Genomic DNA, 20,006 nt, shown 5'->3' on the forward strand with positions numbered 1-20,006 from the left:
GGCTATACGATGGCTATATGATCCCGACAAAGTTGTCCTCTATGAGAACAAATTCTATCGATATCCAGGTGCTCAAGCTTTCACCGAACGGAAGCCTGTTGGCCATAGGCAACGAATCTGGTCTCTTGGACGTGCGTGGATCTTCACTGCAAATCTACCTTCGAAACGCTGCTCATCGCAATTTAATTAGATCAAATTCAGATACCCTGAAGGTCAAGGCCGAGGCTGGGAAAGCATTCGACTTTACAACACCGGTGGGGCCGTGCGGGCTATTGTGTGGCATCCCATGCACCCGAACATTCTTTTTTCTGGCTCAGCCAATGGAAATATATATCGAATTGAAATAAAAAAGGACCCTAAAGTGCGTAGATGGAGAGTCCCTCATCGGAATCCGAAGACAACTAAAACTTTTAACTCATGATCAGGACGATGATATTTGCTGTGGAGAGGTCCCCGCGTTTATCCACCATCTATCCTTGAGTGAAGACGGCGAGAAATTATCCATATGCTATGGATACAGCGTGGCCATAGTTCTAGATGTTTTTCACGGTACGATAATTCAAGAGTCCCGCGTGCACAATTTGTGATTCTTATTTGGATATTAGACCCCAAGATTCTTGGAAGAATTGTACCGCTAGACCTGCCGCAGTTCTCCGAGACGGGGAGAATCGTAGACTGCCCAGTCCCTCGAGCTGCATTCTACTTGAACGATAATATATTGCTCGTTATTCTCCTTGGGAGTTGTGGGATTTTGTGGGTGACAGTCATGGTTTTCAGACGCTTTATTATGCTGAACTTCTGAAGGGCTTTCTCGACGTCCACGGGAGTGTTAAAGTGGAGGATATCTCTTGCACCTAACTCAATGTATAGTCTCATTTTGCACTTCGGATGATCATCACTCTGAATCATTATTAGGATTGGCTCATGCGCCATATCACCATCCCGTGAGAGACTCGCCGTGAAAAATCTAGCCAACGGCATCGATTGGTACTCGACTTCGCACCAACGATACGTCGGTACAACATTGTTGGAGAATACGCATCAATTTATAGTTGACATTGCGTTCTTGGATGAAGAAACCGTTGCAATCGGATCCCAAGGATCTGTCCTTCTCGCTACTTTTGGCTTCAACAGTCCTACCGGAGTTTTCAATACTGAAGACTACTATTCAAGTAAGGCTTTCTTCGACTACAGTGTGAATGACATATTCACTCCTTATACTCCATATTATTTTCAGAGTCGGTTCAGACCGTAGTACGTTGAGTGTAACCTTCACTGGTCAGCTTTATGGTTGACCATTTACTGGCAGGCATGCGGCATAATCTCTAAGTATCCTGTCATCCTTTCCGTGTCCCCTTGCAGAGCTGGAAATACCAATGGCAGGAATGCCATCATTCATATTGCCCGAATTGAGCCTCAATTTTCGGACCACCGCCCGTTTGTCCTTGAAGATTCAAGGCAGATTCAGATACCAGGTTCTCTATCTGATCCCGAGCTGCTCGCGGTGCGTATCCATGACCCACAGTAATATATTATGTTGAATTTTAATTTCGGAATTATATTATCAGCCTACCGGACCTGCTTCGTCGACAATATGGATCTGTATTGGGATACTAGCGCTGGGCCTGGCTATTGCGGCGCAGACATCTCATGACCAAGATGCTTTAATTTCTTGGTTGTTTCACACGCCAGCGGCTTGCGCCCCAGAAACCACAGTCTCAACCTCTACGATCACGGAGAGAATGACAGAGACATTGTCAATGACTTATACGAGTACCAGCATTTTGACGGCCAGCCCAACAACGACAACAATCTCCATTACTGAGACCATGGAACCAGTCACCGAGATTACCACGTTTACGGTCACCAGCTTCCCAAGGCCAGAAAGTACCATCAAGCCTGATCATGAAACTGCTTGCCTCTGTACTATGACTGGTACAATTCACAATCTCCAGACTACATCATGATCATCCACCACTCCGATCACAGCATAATTGTATTCGTTATGCGTGATTTTTTACAACTTGTATTAGATTGGATACGTCGATACTTAATAAATCGTGATGATTTGCATCTTACTCATGATCATGTACATGTTCGAATTCGTAATGAAGATTTTTAGCGACAATTTTATTTAGAGATTCCAGCGATATACATATCATCATGACCATGATGTGTACATGAAAGGAGATGCGTATATATATGATCCACATGAGCGTGATCACTCCGACGCTCAGCATATATTATGGGCCATATAATTAACCTCAAAGTCCCATATATTAAAATTGCAATTTCTGCCCTATTATTGAATCCAAAATATAATGCAGCAAGTTTGAAATATTTTTCAAGGCGTTATAGGTTATTATAAAGACATTGAATACGGTAAATCTAAAGGCAGAAGGTGCTAGTGGAAAATATAATCTGGTATAAGATGTGAAGTCAATGTAATGCGCACAGTTTGGCGTTTTTGTGCCAGATCTTCTTTCCAGAAAGAAATATTCTGGGTAAGATAATCCAAATGTGCCGATTCCAATTCATTCATTGTAATCGTAGTTTCCACCACCTGCTTTTTGGCCCGTTGGCGTGCAGTTGTCGCCAATCGGATTGCTTTGCCAATGTCGCAACATGCATAATACATGAAGCGAGAAATGGCATCACTTGCCATGAGACGAGCGGAATGGAACGCAGGTAGCCTTATCTTGATATTGAAAGTCAAGTCATAGCTTTTGTAGTATTGTGCATGGGCACGCCCCATCAGTGTCTGATAGCGTTTATGGTTGTGTCGATTACCGATTGCAAGGCATTGAGTAACGTCTCCTTGTCTAAGAATAATATGTCTTCGGCAAAATATAAGCAGTTAATAGGGAAAAATACGCACGCTTTGACTATGAAAGGCATCACATCACCTTCAACACATTGGGAAGCCGAGAGTGCCCGTAAGAGACTATTTGCTTCGGCAGTAAATGCCTCGAACCTTGACAAGGCGAGATGAAACCCTTCAGAGGATGAGATCCTTATTCCTTGAAAATGCCTGCCAATATTCAATACAATGATCTGGTTGAACATGACAACCTGTCTAATGCATAACGTAGTTGCCTCGCGAATATGACGTGTGATGGCCTCCTTGATGTTCACATAAGCATCTAATAGTGGTAAGAGAGTATGAGACTAGCAAGAGTTTCTCAAAGTAAGTACAACTGACCGCGCAGACCATTTACATGTACACTCATAGCGTGGGCAGCAAGGGCCCAACATTTTTCCCAAGAATTTCCAGATAATAATAGATGTGTCGGTGGGGGGAGTATATCCCAAGATATAGCCAATGCGGGTATCTGTAAGGGCTATTTCTGAATCAGATATATATAAAGTTGGGAGTTGGCGTAAAATGCACATACGGTTGATGCCTCTGGCACGGGATAACGATTGTGTTGTATATGATGTACAGGCATCCAGACAATCGCAAGACAGATCTAGAGATATTGGTTAATAATTTCATAGGTACCGGAATAAAGTGTGAGAAGTGTAAGCTTACGGCGAAGAATGTATTTTGAGAGAAAATGTTGAGGTTGAGGTTGAGCGTTTGAACTTGACCTGGCAATTGCAGTCACGTGAACCTGGATTGTCGACACTTCGCGCATTAAACCTCAATCGTTACAATGCATGGGTAGAAGCTGTTACACTAAAAGCGGCACAAGCACACGTTTCCCTAGATCCACCGCCTACGTGATCAACCATGAGCCCCGTCGTCGTACACACATCCAGTATTTGCCAACAGTTTGTCAATAATCTTCGAGGAATGTACATAGGAAATGAGGCACTATTCGCGGCGAAGATATCCAAGCCGCGTTGTGTAAGAATTATTGCCCAACGATAGTCTTGATTATGACGCAGCAAAAAAGGTAGAAAGGTTGGCGACGCTGGAGGTTATACATGTCCCTATAGGCAAATCTCGCCATGTTTGCAATTGTCTAAGAGATGATCCATGATCTAGTCATGTACACATCGGGCCGAGCCCTGATGTGTATGAGTAGTTTGATGATCATGATCAGGACCCTGTACGTACATTGTCTGATATAAGCGCCGGTAAGTCATGCTATTCGTATAATTAAACATAAACATACCTCGCTCCCTTTGATTGCAATAGATGTTGGGACCGGTTCCGTGCCATTGTTGCGGGCTACAAGTAAGATTCTATAGAACCTGGTGTGGTGGTAGCGATACGACTGAAACATAATTCGATCGCTGGCCCACAGACATCTACACAAAGCAAGATGTGGGTTGCAAGGAGGAGAAAGAGGACGAAATCATAAAAGAAGATATGAGTTTTATTTCTGGACCTGAAAACGACATAAAACACAGTTAAAGGCCCCAATGAATAAGTGTAGGTATATATATTATAAACGCTCACCATAGATTTCCACACCGAGAGCACTTGGGATTTATTGAACCGGCAACGTGAGGCCTGACCGCGCAAACAACATTCTGATAATAGGAGGCCCCAACCATGGCCACACAAGCAACTGTAATCCTGCATGATAATAAGGCAAACGTGTGTATGCAGTTGTAGACGACACGTACGCGTACAGGGGTTTATCATGTCTATCTTCTAGTGGTCCAGGTGCATGCTCACAGCATACATATCCACCGCAGTGCCGCGACTATAAGCAGGCCTTGACATGAAGTTGAATTCTGCCCGAATATCGATGGGGCCACCGTACGTGAGTGATGTGTTTTGTCTTGCAAATTTACAACAGAGTTGCGCCGGAGATGACATGTTAATCCCATGGCTCAAATAGAGTGGTGGCCACTAAACTGTACATGGACACGACCGATCGAAGATATAGGTGGTCATGGAAGAACCGTTTGCGCCCTTGAGTCTTGACTGGGGTGGCGGGTTGACGCGTAAGTCGGCCTGGCCGGTCAATTAAGAGGGTTTATAAGACGGTAAGAAAGAAAGTAATACCCACGTAGAAGAGCTTTCGAAGTCTATGGACTAAAAAAAAGTGTTAGGATACTCAGACATTCAGCATTCAGGAGTGTGAATGCGAAAATCCGGATGTGGGGGTCTGGTGTGCAGATGTACTGACATTGTTGAAATCTCAAAACATATGTCGCGAATAGCGTAGAAGAAAATTGAGATTTAGAGGTGGAATGACCTGCATGGGTTGGTAAGGTGGCTTGTGTGCTCTTTCATGCTTTTACACAATGTGGAACATTTTATAATCATTATAATTTGAGACGCGGCGTTGTACATCTGGCACGTACATGTGACATGGTTTGTGATGATGATGCTCTTCCACACCAAACTCTACATGCCCAATCCTTACTTACCACAGGGCTGGGCCCTCCCATCTTACCAGTAAATATCTTCAGTCGGACAGAGACACCTTAGATACCCCAGCGTGTCGCGGTTTTTTTCATTCTCATATGCGCCACCTTTCCCACTCTGCGGATTATGGTCAACGTTTTACAACCACCCATTCGAGATAGAGCAAAAATCTGGTACTTCCCCTTTCTCACCATTACTATCAGAATGAACTCTAACAATTTACTTGTCTACTTGGACCCGTGTTAATAGGAGCACGTCGTTTTCAAATGGTTTTTGGAACACAATTCTTGTGCTCATACGGCCAGATGTAGCTACGGAGCCAGAGCAAGATATAGGCGTTCAATGACAACAGGGTTAATGGGCAGTAGATGGTGGAAGGAGCCTTGGAAGGAACATTTGCCCGAGTAATTGCTTACCATGGTGAGTCTGGATGGCCCTGCGTCTTCAGCAAAAGCCACAAATCTCACCAAATGTTTAGCCTGCCGACTATGCCACAACCGACAAGGGGCCACATCATACCGTACAAGCGCCCAGATTCCAAGAATGACCTGACTCGCCAGATTGTGGAGGGGAAAAACGAATTGACTGGCCAGATTGTGGGGGAAATGTTGAAAATATAGTGAGTTAACTTGCAACGTTTAACTCCACATCGTCGCCACAAATCTCACCAAATGTTTAGCCTGCCGACTATGCCACAACCAACAAGGGGCCACATCACACCGTACAAGCGCCCAGATTCTGAGAACATGTCCTGACTCGCCAGATTGTGGAGGGGAAGAACGAATTGACTGGCTAGATTGTGGGGGAAATGTTGAAAATATAGGTCACGGTGAGTTAACTTCAACGTTCCAACTCCACATCGTAACTCAAGAATCAAACCAAAGAATCAGATTACAGACACAAGCGACAGAGAGAGAGGTCCGTAAGGCCAGCGAAGCTAGAATTAGGTGTTCATGATCAAATGTGAATGACAACCCGACCGGCAGGTGGTGAAATGACATTTCTGGCCATGGAGGTGAGTCGGAAACTAAGCTTCATGATCAGAAAACGCCACGAATCTCATCAGATGTTCCAGCCTGTCAAATTCAATACACCACATCTGTTCAGTATTATAAGCGCCTAGAAATCTTCTGTTTTTCCGTTCCTGTAGAAGGTGCTACTAGCAGTTTAGTTCACGGCGAGTTTTACTGTAACCGTATAATTTGACCTTGTAACTTAAATGAACCCCAGGCTTGAAGCACCCCTTCCTCATCGTCGAAGTCAACAAGTTTTTGTGCCCCATTGAGGCAACCCTTGCGATGGAGGAAACCAGGTTATCGTCACCATAGTACGATTCAACAATAAGTGTAGCAATTTGATGTGACGTTCCAACCAGACGGAGTGATCATGGTTTCAATGGCATTGGTAGTTCATGCGTTGAGGGACAGTTGAGTAATGATTGGGTTTTCAGGTCAAAGAACACCAATATCTAACAACATGATCAGTAGAAAATTCAATTGCAAGTATTCCACGAGGCCAACAATATTATAATCGTACCTCGCCCTATTCACTAGTTCATCTAGTGCAAACAATTGCTCTCAATTCTAAGCAAACTTGATTGCATCCTCAGTTGTCCCTGAATGTCCGCCAAGAGGGTCTAGCACATCGACTTGATCAGAAAGTCGCTCTTCCTAAGTTCAAGACATCATTGGTGTATGTTTGGTGGTCTCTTTCTGGCTTGAACTGCGAGCTACAAGGAACTGCAAGAGGTACGGTGAATTTGTTTGTTATGACCAACCTTGAATCACGAAAGGCACCGGAATTCCCAAGTTTTAGCTCGTCTGTATTCATATCGTCCAACCAAGCTTAGCGTCACGCCGTCTGAAAACTTACACTGTGGAAGAATACGGACATGGGTCTGAATCTGAGGTTTAGCCACGTCGTTGATAGATCGCATGAAGTCATGATCAGTTCATTGGGCACTTTGGACCAGCGCTAGCGAAATGGGTAAGTCATGTTTGTCTTCCAGGACAAATGGTTCTCACCGACGTTAACAGTTCAAGCTCTAGGCAATTTCTAATGTACACCGTATATGCGAACATCTAAACCATGTCCTTTCAAATATCGATATCTGGAACCAGAAGCTCGTCAGAGATTCGGCGCAGACACCACTGCCCAATTGCAAGGCAGTACTTTGTTTTGGTTTTCGGACGTTTCTACCCGCACCTATGAGCTAGGATTCAAGTGGATGCGCAACCACATTTCGAGAGGTCTTACATCTTTCAAGTCTTTTCGCGACGACTGCCTTGAACTAGTGTTGCTTTGATCATGAAGTAAGTGTGATATTCTTCTGGCTTGATGTTTGTGCAACTTACATTGCATCTCTTTATAGCGAATTCGAAGGCAACTGAGGTTTTCTTTTTCGGCCATAAAATTGCACAACTGGCAATTCAGAGCATAGTATCAACAGATACATTCTCAGAATTTGCACGTTGAATGAGTCGTCGTTGGTCGTATAATAGCGTGGCAAGAATTTTCCGAATTGTTTTGGCATGTTGTCACTACCCGCAATCATGCCCGTCATGGATTATAATCTTCGCTCCCATCTGCACGAAAATCTCGGACTACATGCACCTCAACCCATGTATGCCTTTCCACAACTTTGCCTTCTGGCGTTTCATCTGTGCTCATGGTTAATCTATTCCAGCTACTGTCAGATTACTCATTGTGGTTCACACTGTTGCATTCGCCACCAATTTGTTCCGTGTGGCTACCCATTATGCCACCTTATGGTGGGATGATTTCTTCGCCACTGCCGCTACATTCTCAGATGCAGTGCTCTGTATAAGGTTGATAATCTATAGTGTGTGCCTAGCCAACCCTTGACTATGACCTTTTTGATTGACTGCACCCTATGTAGCAAAAACGCAACACACCTCTCAACAATACCGTGTCGAATGGGCTTTCTTTATTCTCTCTATCTGGTTCGTTCTATCTTCTCACCATTGCGTTTCTGTGGAGCTCATTCTAATTTCCAGGCTTACACGAACCAGCCTATTGATATCTCAGGCTCGATTTTATCGAGGGTGGACAGCTGGGGTAAGACAATTGTTGTCAATTGTCTCTGCAATATTGGCATGCGGTGTGTCGTTTGCCATGCTCTCTTGTTTTCAATGCCGCCCTGCTACACAATGCACCGATCTGAACATGGGACTATGTGTTTGCCATCCTTCTCAAATTGTGATGATTTTTGCCTTCATTGGTCAGTGTCGCCTTGTTCTCAATCATACTAATAGTCTAATAAAAGTCACTATGTTCTTTCATACAGCTGAGGTTGTTGTTGACATTGTCCTATTCGTCTACAGCCACTTTTTTCTTCCTGAATCTGGGAACTTGCCACAAAGATATAACGACAGGTGGTATCTTGCCATTTTTCACTTTCGGGCCAGCGTCTTGCTTCTCTTAAGCAGCTTGGTCTTCTTAATTCTATACTTATCACTCCCAATGCAAGATTCTCGTGTGGTTGTCTACATTCTTCATTCAATGGTAAGCCGGTGCTCTCTGTGTCAATATTTGTACGTACTAAAACATCCCGCCCAGTCTGTTGCATCACTTCTCTTACCGCACTTGCCTAACGCCATCTGTGACGTATATTATTATTTATCGCCCAATGTTGGCGAGTCAGTCATTCCATATCTTCTTGGTTCGTCTACCATTTCCGCTAGTTAATAGTCCGGGTTCATCAATTAATATTATCAACACTAGGAGCAGATTACCCTTTGATCAGGATCCGCTCAACTTCAGTTAGAGCGACGGTTCCTCCTCCTGTCACTGTCTTTTTGTAGACCTACATGCCTGTCTTTATCTATTTTGATCATGATCAAAACCAGTATCAAATTACTTGAACGATCCACTAGAGAATTATCGAATTCGTGGCAACGCTTTACGCTGTTCATAATTTATGTAATTGAAGTTAATTCCAAGATATCTAATGAATGAACTACATGTCTTATAACATAAAAAGGTCAGAATGCGGCATATTCACCTCGTAAAATCTAAGTATCTAGTGCTACTACTGGTAATTATATATATATACTTGTGCATGCAGTTCGAAATCATTCATTACACATTGAGGTCATCCTCCCATGGCCAGGCAGTAGGTGGAGGCGGCGGAACCTAAATTAAAACAACCTGCATATTGGCCGTCGTTTGGAGGGAGGAATTCGAACAGACTCGGATTCTAGATCTGACGAGTTCTTAGATCTTCATGAAATAAGCAATGTGCGCAGGCCGGCGCACCGTTGCGTCTTCGCGAATTCCCATAGATCTAGAAGAACCCCCATCAATCATACAGGGATCAGATATATACGGACGTCCGCGGTAGACATGTACCCGACCCTAATATATAATATAAGCTATACTACTAGATTGACCGTGCGCAATGAGGTGGCCATGTGTTGATCATGAGGCTTGCGTCTTATTAATCAACAAAAGCGAAGAAACGGGTACACATGTGTACGATGTACAGACTCTCATGGCCGTGGCGCATGTAAATGAATAATATACATTCTGCATGAGTACTTCTGGCTCATTATAATCCAAATCGTGACTCAGGATGACATATATATAATATACTACCTATTGCTTTGTTCACAGCATAGGTATTCCATGGTCTTGTTTGATGGTTATCATGGGACTCGAGTGAACTGGTCCTGGTCTCTGTGTATATGTAGCCGGCCGCATGTGTGTTGCATGTACATGCTGCTGGATACGGATCCTCTAGAATTTTTCCAAGCTAGATGTACTACATGTTCACATACAGTAATAAGTACTATCGAATTTGCTATCTGTGTTGATGTAGCCAAATGCTGTACATTGTACATGTACGGGTTGCGCATTATATATTATAATTATAACCTCGTAGTCTCCTTTAATTTTTTGTCTGTAAATCACTGAATTCAAAATTGTTGGAAAAAATATCTGGCCCGGTCTCATGAGAAATCCCCGTGTCCCCACGGTATTTCCGCCATGTAACCTCTGATAAAAGAGCCGCAAATGCTGCAACAGTGGATATCTAGCACATGCTTAAACACGTTGTATTTTTTTCCTGAGCCGTGGTGCTTGGTACATGCCTTGTCAATCCTTCCTTTGTTCGTGCGCGTACCTTGCATGCAATGTGTATCCAGATCATGGTTCCCGTTCATCAAAGGAGTGCAAGGCAGATCTAAAAGTTCTAGATATTTAACTATGACTGTACGAAGCAGACCTTATTAGCCCACAATGTACAACAATCTCAAAGACTCTCAGCATGACTTTATGTGGCCAGTACATCACTCCACGGCCAGTGCTAGCAGTACATCTTCGTCTTCACAATCCGACACTACTGCCAAATCATTTTATACTGGTGCGTTCGTAATTATGCTCCATTGTTCAAACAAAATGAATACAATATATGGCAGGTGTAAACACAATCCCACCTTCGCATGGCCACCAACTAGAGGACAATATTTCTACGATCACGGGAAGCTTCCGGACTGTCCTTAGCTTTGCGCCCGTAGACCCAATGACAGTCGAATATCCAGAGTACAACCACCCTCATGATCTGCCTATAGACGGCAATTGCGACAACCGTCATCTTGTGAAGGAAGATCAGCCAACCTTCGACCTTACTGATTCATCTTTGATTCATCAAGCCCACATTGCCCAGCTTCAAGCCGCGGCAGGAGGTTCTTCTCTTACACATGGCGGGATTTCTCAGAGTCAAGGTGTTGATGTGGGTATTCCTATACCTCGATACCGAGCTCCCGAAAGACAGAAGCGTGGAGCAAGACTGCAACGGTCGTTCGGAGAGGTTCCCAGAAGAGCTCAGGGCTGGCTCTCAGAGGCAAGTCTTGATGTAAATCCTCGTCATCATATGCACCATTCCCAGCGTCTTGGAGAAGCTACGGTATGCCTTTTGACCTCTGTTCGATACATTTACTAATTTCATATTTCTGCGTTTTCATGATCAGGTTGATGTCATCGCCCTGCATTCGGAGATGATACAGTTGAGGCAGCAAGTCGTCGAATTAAAGTCCATAATCAATGCCAGCAGCATTTCTCAAGCAAAGCTAACCACTGATACTACGCAAAGCAAAGGAGGGCTAAACCAAAAATTAGGCAAGAAATCCAGAGTTCGTCCTGTCAAGAGATTAATTTTCATGGTCAACCATTTTCTGTGCTGTCGCGCGCCATAATCACTCACGTCCTATTCATCAGGCTGCCGTTTGCCAGGAGATCGATGATCTCCTGGGCCATCCGAACAAGTACAAGTTTACCAGGTTGGCGACGCAGGAAGACATCGAGACATTTGAACCTCTCTGGAGAAACCGACGGGACAACTCTTTGGAATGTTGCGATATTGACGATTTTAAAGTTGACTTGTACACTAATCCGAGCAGCGGCTGGAACAATTCAGCGGGTTGGGTGTTTGCTCGCCATTATGCTGCCAAAGTCGAAACCGATTTCAGCGTCCAGGACATTCAAAGGCACTTCATCACCCGGATGCGTTCTCTTAAGAGAAGCTTCAAGGTCTATCTGGAAAACGACGAAGAGAAAGCGAAGCTGCAGAAATACCACCAAAGGTTGAACCGAAAGAAGGATGTACGTGTTACTTTCTTCAAGCCTTTATAGAAAACTTAAATCTTGTTGATCATCCATAGAAACTCCGTCGTCGAATCACGATTTGCGAAGAGGAACCGCTGGCAAGGCCACACTTAGGGATAATGCAAGGCTTAGGGCTCAATGGAATGTCGAGTGAAGATTCGGACTACCCCCCGTCGCCAGATGTGCCTCTTCGCATACCCGGCCAAAAGCAGTTTGTTGTATTGCGCCCAATATGGCGAGCACGAGAGATTACACCATGGATTCATATCTTTGACCTTCTATGGGCGCACAGGCGTGACGTTCAGGAGGACGGGCGCGGAAAGCAGCCCGTGTTTCGAATCCGTATGATCCATACTGTCAGTTACGACACCCCTATCGTACAGGGTTTACATCATAATGCCTATGATCTTCCATGGATCACAAGCCCGGCGGGGAACGATACACAATACAACCCTGTTATGTACGACTTCACATATTCACCGGGACTGATGCAGTAAGAATTTCCATTCAATTATTGCAGCAAAGCGATATTAACATTCTGTATGCGCGCATAGGTTCTGGCTAGCTCATCAATAGCTAATAATACTGTTTAAATTTGTATTTGCATTTTTTGTACAATAAATTTTGGTTGGACATGATCGAAGCGTCGCAGAATTTAAATCAACAAGTAATCGGCCTCCAAACACAGGAAATTCAAAACGAAGGGAAGATGTGCTGCAGGAGCGATAATGTGCAGTGATATCGATTGTCGTGAGGTCAATGGCGAAGACGACCGAGGTGATTGAAAAGGCTTGAGGTCAATGGCGAAGACGACCGAGGTGATTCATGAAAAGGCTTGCGGCCATTGAAGCTAGCGCTAGTGCTCTTGATCATGATGGTTACCCCGCAATGTGGAAAGGAAGCAGCGCTAGCATTGACATCATCATGATTAATGGATATGTACAATTGCCTGTTATATAGTTAATGTGAGGGTGTTACAGGACAGTGGATTTGCGACATATACTTCTGCATTGTACGTGTGTAGAAGTGCAGGGATGTAGCCATGTACACATCGGGCCGAGCCCTGATGGGTGGCAGACACCTTGTTGGGAAAGGGGGTCAATAAGCGCTGGACTCATGATGTCCATAATCGCCAGATCTGGATCCGGAGTTGATCAATGCGCGTTGTAAATCCTGACAGAAAAAAGTTTTTACAACACAGAGTTGTTCAAATATCAGGTATGGTGGGATACAAAGGCCACGGATAATGGTCTTAATAGGCCCTAGGATTTGGGATAAGAATTAAAGTATCCAAGTAACACAATCTGAGGATCAAACTCACCATGTTCATTCATGATCACCTTGACTGCCTGTCCGTATAAGCATGGATGAAACAATATATATCCCCCTATTTAAAAACCCAATTGCTTGAGATATCGGACCGAAACAACAAGCCTAACCATGAGTGGCCTGCAAAATAGACATCTACGTGAATGAAGTGCAAAGTTTTCGTACATGTTAAGGTTTGAATGTTAGACACTTGGTGAGGGAGCAAGATCTAGAAATAAGTCGGAGTCAGCTGTCATGAAATACAACCACCACCTCATCGGATTTGGATCCAGCCGCATGCACAACTATGGTGATGACAGTCGTCCCGTCTGTCAACTAGTTTCATGTGGGCCCGATTGCAAAACTAGGAAAATTAATACAATTAATAAATGGGAAGAATGACCAAAACAGGGTCGCACATATATGTTCCCCACTCTTTCCAACTGTACGCCAAAGTAACCGTGTCGTCGGCTTGATGCGTGAACCAGGGCATCATTGTGTTGAGTATTAGGGTGATGAAAGTTGAGAATTGAGACTACGAAGAAGAGTGTTTCATTCGAGTGATAGTAGAACTAATGGAAATGGCTGCTGATCACGTAGTACGTAGAAGACAGGAGCTCATGAGGTGGTTTGCGATCGACGAGTCAGAGATGTGAGAACCAAGAAGAGAGAACTTGGCACCTGGGAGACATTCTATGGTTAGTCCATAGTCAAATTCAACCAGGCCTAGCATTTTAGACCTCACATTTTACTGACTGACTCGTAAAGATGAAGAAACCAAAGACAGGTAGATCAGGTAGTTATCACGAATATATATATATATATGGGAAAGGTGAATACATGTAAAATTTGAGCCACTTCATCATGGCAAGCGGCGACCCAACCCGGCATGTGATCATGATCATGACCAGTTTTTTGTTTGACCTATTGCCAACGACCCGTCCGCCCTTCCAGATTCATAATTCATAATATAATCACCCTTCGACATATCCAACCAACCGACAGATATCTCTAGATCTATCCCTTCCAGTTCCGTATAACTCCCACAACAACGGATTTTGCATAGCACAGTCAATCCCAAGTTCTCGTCCAGTCCACTTCGGAAGTTAAAAGCTCCAACATCTCATGGTGTGATACCCCCAGGGTGAGCGAACCTCCTACCTATTTGTATCTTATTCTTGATGATGCTCCTGCTCCCAGTACTTTAAAATAGTCCCCGAAGTTATGAACGATGCTGCGAATGATCACCATATAAAAAGATTGCGCGTCGAGTGGCACAGAATACATAGTCTGAAGTTTGGGGCCTTCATGGATGGGTATTTGGGACTGCCTTCATTTCAATTTTCATCATGGAATTTCTTCTACATAGTTTTGGACTTGATGGGTGGATGGGATGCATGTCAGTACCGTGTTTGAAAATATACGCGACCCACTCACATGCACACATTTTCAGGCTCTTGTAGGATATTTCCCCTCATGTTGAAAGGCGCGCCAACAAAGATATCGACGTGTTAATCTACGACTCCGAAATGCAAGTCAAATCCACAACAATTGCAACAAAATAGGTTAGAAGGGATTAGGGGTCACCTATAGCTATGTGGGGCCAATACCTGAGGTGTACCATTTCTCTGGAACATAGGTATTGATCTATATTTCAAGAGTTATAATGTCTATTCATGTATCTTCCAGATCGTCTGAAGTGCGATGCGGCATGTGCTTGGACCCCTTGATAAGGGTAGAAGCTTACAAGATCACGGACGCGTCTCAAAAGGTCTAAACAGGACAGCTTAATTTCACTTTGTGCTTGGCCATGGAGAGCAGGTTGCGAACGTAAACTCCACGGTCAGTACATGATATTTTGAAAGTAAGTTAGGTAACTTACCCGAGTTATAATTACTGGCCATGGCCAGGTTCGAACAATCTCCAGTTACACACTCTATCTTGCTATGTACATCCTGGCGTCATGAATGAGACCGGGTAGAGGCCTTTTGTGTCAGTTTACGGCGCTTTGAAGGATTTGGTTTCATTGAGGTAAAAGCGTTAAATTCATAGCAGGATCAAATTGTGCATTGATAATTTAGGGTCCAGTGAAACAAGCATGGCCACAGTGATGCCCAATTTCTTCAGGAGCGACTGCTAGATTCACCTTGTCAGCGATACTGGATCTTCGAATGGGAATTCAGGTAGAACTTGACTCCTCGACGACAATAACGGACCTGCCAATATCATAGTTTCCTCAACCAAGGCAGGAACAACCGAAGAAAAATAGCTAAGGAAATGTGGCTGGCAGGTTTACCTGCAGTATTTTTCTTCCTCGTCAGCATGCATAGTATTTTCCGTAAGTTGAACCTGGCTTACTGGTAACCATAAACTCAAACTTCAAAATGCGATTCATGATCAGGTTGCTGGCGATGGATCCAAATACATAATTATAAGCGAAGGTCGTAACCGCGCTTGTGCGACTAGGCCGCTGGTCACAAGTTTGAAACGTGTTTGTTCCCATATACTTCCACCAACATTTTTTCCTGGACCGTGCGCACTCAGCCGCTCAACATGAACATCAGTCCGAGTAAGTCTGGCCAGCATTGTTCGCCAACTCTCTTATATTTAACTGATATTGATAGCTGCCTTCGCTCTTCTCATTTCTCTGCACTGTGTGGCCCTCGCCACGACGGTTTCCCGTCTGGTGTTAAGATATGCAAATATCTGGTTGGATGATTATTTGGCAGGCGCTGCAGCAACCTCAAACATAGTCTTACTTTGTAGACTTCTCCTCTATTGTAAGTGTCTAATACTGTGTTGTTGATTGTTCTGGACTAGACTTCCTAAACGATTCTAGATACAACTCGACATATCTCTGACTATTACCGCATGGAATGGATGTTTGCAACCTTTTCCATCTGGTGATGCATTTATATGTCTCTATGCTTGTCTATATACCAGAGACTCATGTGTTCGTACCTTGTGAATAGGTTTTCACGCGCCAGCTTGTTCATGGCACCGAATCGCCTTCTCCAGGACCAGCAGCCCCAGATCAAACGAGCCATTTACATTACACTGTTTATACTTGCGTGTGGAGCCGGATACGGTACACTGTCGTATGTTCTATGCCGCATCTCTCTCCTTTGCGTCGACAGTGCCCCCCTCTGTGTCTGTTACCCTCCTCGCCTTTTGTTGATTTTCGCCTTCATTAGTAAGCAAGATATCCTATTGGTCAATGAATTTTGTGATTGTGACATTTCAATCCCTAAATTAATTAAAGCCGAGCTCACCATCGACTTCTTTTTGATTTACCACACACAATCCATTTCGCTCGATAGAAGCTGGGCCGCACTGCGAAACAATGACCATCGCTTGCGCGTCGTTTTATTGGGATTTTGCAGTAACGTCATCTTGGTTATTACCAGTGCTATCTGTTTGATACTGTATCTGTCACGCGCAATGAATGACCCCCGTGTACTGGTGTACATTCTTCATTCTTCGGTGAGCGGAATCTATTTTAAAACCGAGTTTTACTCTCATCACTCCTTGTAGGCAACCATTTCAGTCCTTACCCTTAATATCTCTGTCATTCTTGGGACAATTTTGCACCACGTTAATCTTTTTAGGCCTAGGATTGCCGAGACAACCCCATCTACCAACAATTTGACGACTTTAACAGAAATTAGCACATCCAATTATTCGTCAAATACGACGTCAAACACTTCATTTCCCACTTCATTTCCCCATCTACCAACAAGTTCAAGACATCATTGGTGTATGTTTGGTGGTCTCTTTCTGGCTTGAACTGCGAGCTACAAGGAACTGCAAGAGGTACGGTGAATTTGTTTGTTATGACCAACCTTGAATCACGAAAGGCACCGGAATTCCCAAGTTTTAGCTCGTCTGTATTCATATCGTCCAACCAAGCTTAGCGTCACGCCGTCTGAAAACTTACACTGTGGAAGAATACGGACATGGGTCTGAATCTGAGGTTTAGCCACGTCGTTGATAGATCGCATGAAGTCATGATCAGTTCATTGGGCACTTTGGACCAGCGCTAGCGAAATGGGTAAGTCATGTTTGTCTTCCAGGACAAATGGTTCTCACCGACGTTAACAGTTCAAGCTCTAGGCAATTTCTAATGTACACCGTATATGCGAACATCTAAACCATGTCCTTTCAAATATCGATATCTGGAACCAGAAGCTCGTCAGAGATTCGGCGCAGACACCACTGCCCAATTGCAAGGCAGTACTTTGTTTTGGTTTTCGGACGTTTCTACCCGCACCTATGAGCTAGGATTCAAGTGGATGCGCAACCACATTTCGAGAGGTCTTACATCTTTCAAGTCTTTTCGCGACGACTGCCTTGAACTAGTGTTGCTTTGATCATGAAGTAAGTGTGATATTCTTCTGGCTTGATGTTTGTGCAACTTACATTGCATCTCTTTATAGCGAATTCGAAGGCAACTGAGGTTTTCTTTTTCGGCCATAAAATTGCACAACTGGCAATTCAGAGCATAGTATCAACAGATACATTCTCAGAATTTGCACGTTGAATGAGTCGTCGTTGGTCGTATAATAGCGTGGCAAGAATTTTCCGAATTGTTTTGGCATGTTGTCACTACCCGCAATCATGCCCGTCATGGATTATAATCTTCGCTCCCATCTGCACGAAAATCTCGGACTACATGCACCTCAACCCATGTATGCCTTTCCACAACTTTGCCTTCTGGCGTTTCGTCTGTGCTCATGGTTAATCTATTCCAGCTACTGTCAGATTACTCATTGTGGTTCACACTGTTGCATTCGCCACCAATTTGTTCCGTGTGGCTACCCATTATGCCACCTTATGGTGGGATGATTTCTTCGCCACTGCCGCTACATTCTCAGATGCAGTGCTCTGTATAAGGTTGATAATCTATAGTGTGTGCCTAGCCAACCCTTGACTATGACCTTTTTGATTGACTGCACCCTATGTAGCAAAAACGCAACACACCTCTCAACAATACCGTGTCGAATGGGCTTTCTTTATTCTCTCTATCTGGTTCGTTCTATCTTCTCACCATTGCGTTTCTGTGGAGCTCATTCTAATTTCCAGGCTTACACGAACCAGCCTATTGATATCTCAGGCTCGATTTTATCGAGGGTGGACAGCTGGGGTAAGACAATTGTTGTCAATTGTCTCTGCAATATTGGCATGCGGTGTGTCGTTTGCCATGCTCTCTTGTTTTCAATGCCGCCCTGCTACACAATGCACCGATCTGAACATGGGACTATGTGTTTGCCATCCTTCTCAAATTGTGATGATTTTTGCCTTCATTGGTCAGTGTCGCCTTGTTCTCAATCATACTAATAGTCTAATAAAAGTCACTATGTTCTTTCATACAGCTGAGGTTGTTGTTGACATTGTCCTATTCGTCTACAGCCACTTTTTTCTTCCTGAATCTGGGAACTTGCCACAAAGATATAACGACAGGTGGTATCTTGCCATTTTTCACTTTCGGGCCAGCGTCTTGCTTCTCTTAAGCAGCTTGGTCTTCTTAATTCTATACTTATCACTCCCAATGCAAGATTCTCGTGTGGTTGTCTACATTCTTCATTCAATGGTAAGCCGGTGCTCTCTGTGTCAATATTTGTACGTACTAAAACATCCCGCCCAGTCTGTTGCATCACTTCTCTTACCGCACTTGCCTAACGCCATCTGTGACGTATATTATTATTTATCGCCCAATGTTGGCGAGTCAGTCATTCCATATCTTCTTGGTTCGTCTACCATTTCCGCTAGTTAATAGTCCGGGTTCATCAATTAATATTATCAACACTAGGAGCAGATTACCCTTTGATCAGGATCCGCTCAACTTCAGTTAGAGCGACGGTTCCTCCTCCTGTCACTGTCTTTTTGTAGACCTACATGCCTGTCTTTATCTATTTTGATCATGATCAAAACCAGTATCAAATTACTTGAACGATCCACTAGAGAATTATCGAATTCGTGGCAACGCTTTACGCTGTTCATAATTTATGTAATTGAAGTTAATTCCAAGATATCTAATGAATGAACTACATGTCTTATAACATAAAAAGGTCAGAATGCGGCATATTCACCTCGTAAAATCTAAGTATCTAGTGCTACTACTGGTAATTATATATATATACTTGTGCATGCAGTTCGAAATCATTCATTACACATTGAGGTCATCCTCCCATGGCCAGGCAGTAGGTGGAGGCGGCGGAACCTAAATTAAAACAACCTGCATATTGGCCGTTGTTTGGAGGGAGGAATTCGAACAGACTCGGATTCTAGATCTGACGAGTTCTTAGATCTTCATGAAATAAGCAATGTGCGCAGGCCGGCGCACCGTTGCGTCTTCGCGAATTCCCATAGATCTAGAAGAACCCCCATCAATCATACAGGGATCAGATATATACGGACGTCCGCGGTAGACATGTACCCGACCCTAATATATAATATAAGCTATACTACTAGATTGACCGTGCGCAATGAGGTGGCCATGTGTTGATCATGAGGCTTGCGTCTTATTAATCAACAAAAGCGAAGAAACGGGTACACATGTGTACGATGTACAGACTCTCATGGCCGTGGCGCATGTAAATGAATAATATACATTCTGCATGAGTACTTCTGGCTCATTATAATCCAAATCGTGACTCAGGATGACATATATATAATATACTACCTATTGCTTTGTTCACAGCATAGGTATTCCATGGTCTTGTTTGATGGTTATCATGGGACTCGA

At 43.8% G+C, this 20,006-nt stretch overlaps 3 protein-coding genes across 3 annotated transcripts; all 3 read left to right on the top strand.

Moving 5' to 3' along the window:
• Positions 1-41: 41 nt before the first annotated feature.
• Positions 42-1,967, top strand: JR316_0009534 (uncharacterized protein; the record flags this gene model as incomplete). The annotated part of the gene is made up of 9 exons (XM_047895235.1): positions 42-131; positions 191-361; positions 426-549; positions 606-753; positions 805-864; positions 916-1,172; positions 1,238-1,254; positions 1,310-1,504; positions 1,569-1,967. The coding sequence occupies 9 exons, from the start codon at positions 42-44 to the stop codon at positions 1,965-1,967; spliced, it is 1,461 nt and encodes a 486-aa protein (XP_047744954.1).
• Positions 1,968-7,890: 5,923 nt separating this feature from the next.
• Positions 7,891-8,369, top strand: JR316_0009535 (uncharacterized protein; the record flags this gene model as incomplete). Its single annotated transcript, XM_047895236.1, has 4 exons — positions 7,891-7,952; positions 8,026-8,173; positions 8,229-8,292; positions 8,347-8,369. 4 exons carry the CDS (start codon positions 7,891-7,893, stop codon positions 8,367-8,369), a joined length of 297 nt encoding a protein of 98 aa, XP_047744955.1.
• A 2,219-nt stretch (positions 8,370-10,588) lies between these two features.
• Positions 10,589-12,450, top strand: JR316_0009536 (uncharacterized protein; the record flags this gene model as incomplete). Its single annotated transcript, XM_047895237.1, has 5 exons — positions 10,589-10,712; positions 10,768-11,255; positions 11,320-11,511; positions 11,567-11,950; positions 12,010-12,450. 5 exons carry the CDS (start codon positions 10,589-10,591, stop codon positions 12,448-12,450), a joined length of 1,629 nt encoding a protein of 542 aa, XP_047744956.1.
• Between the last annotated feature and the right edge of the window lie 7,556 nt (positions 12,451-20,006).

The sequence above is a fragment of the Psilocybe cubensis genome, chromosome 9 (assembly GCF_017499595.1).
Source record: "Psilocybe cubensis strain MGC-MH-2018 chromosome 9, whole genome shotgun sequence".
NCBI lineage: Eukaryota > Fungi > Basidiomycota > Agaricomycetes > Agaricales > Agrocybaceae > Psilocybe > Psilocybe cubensis.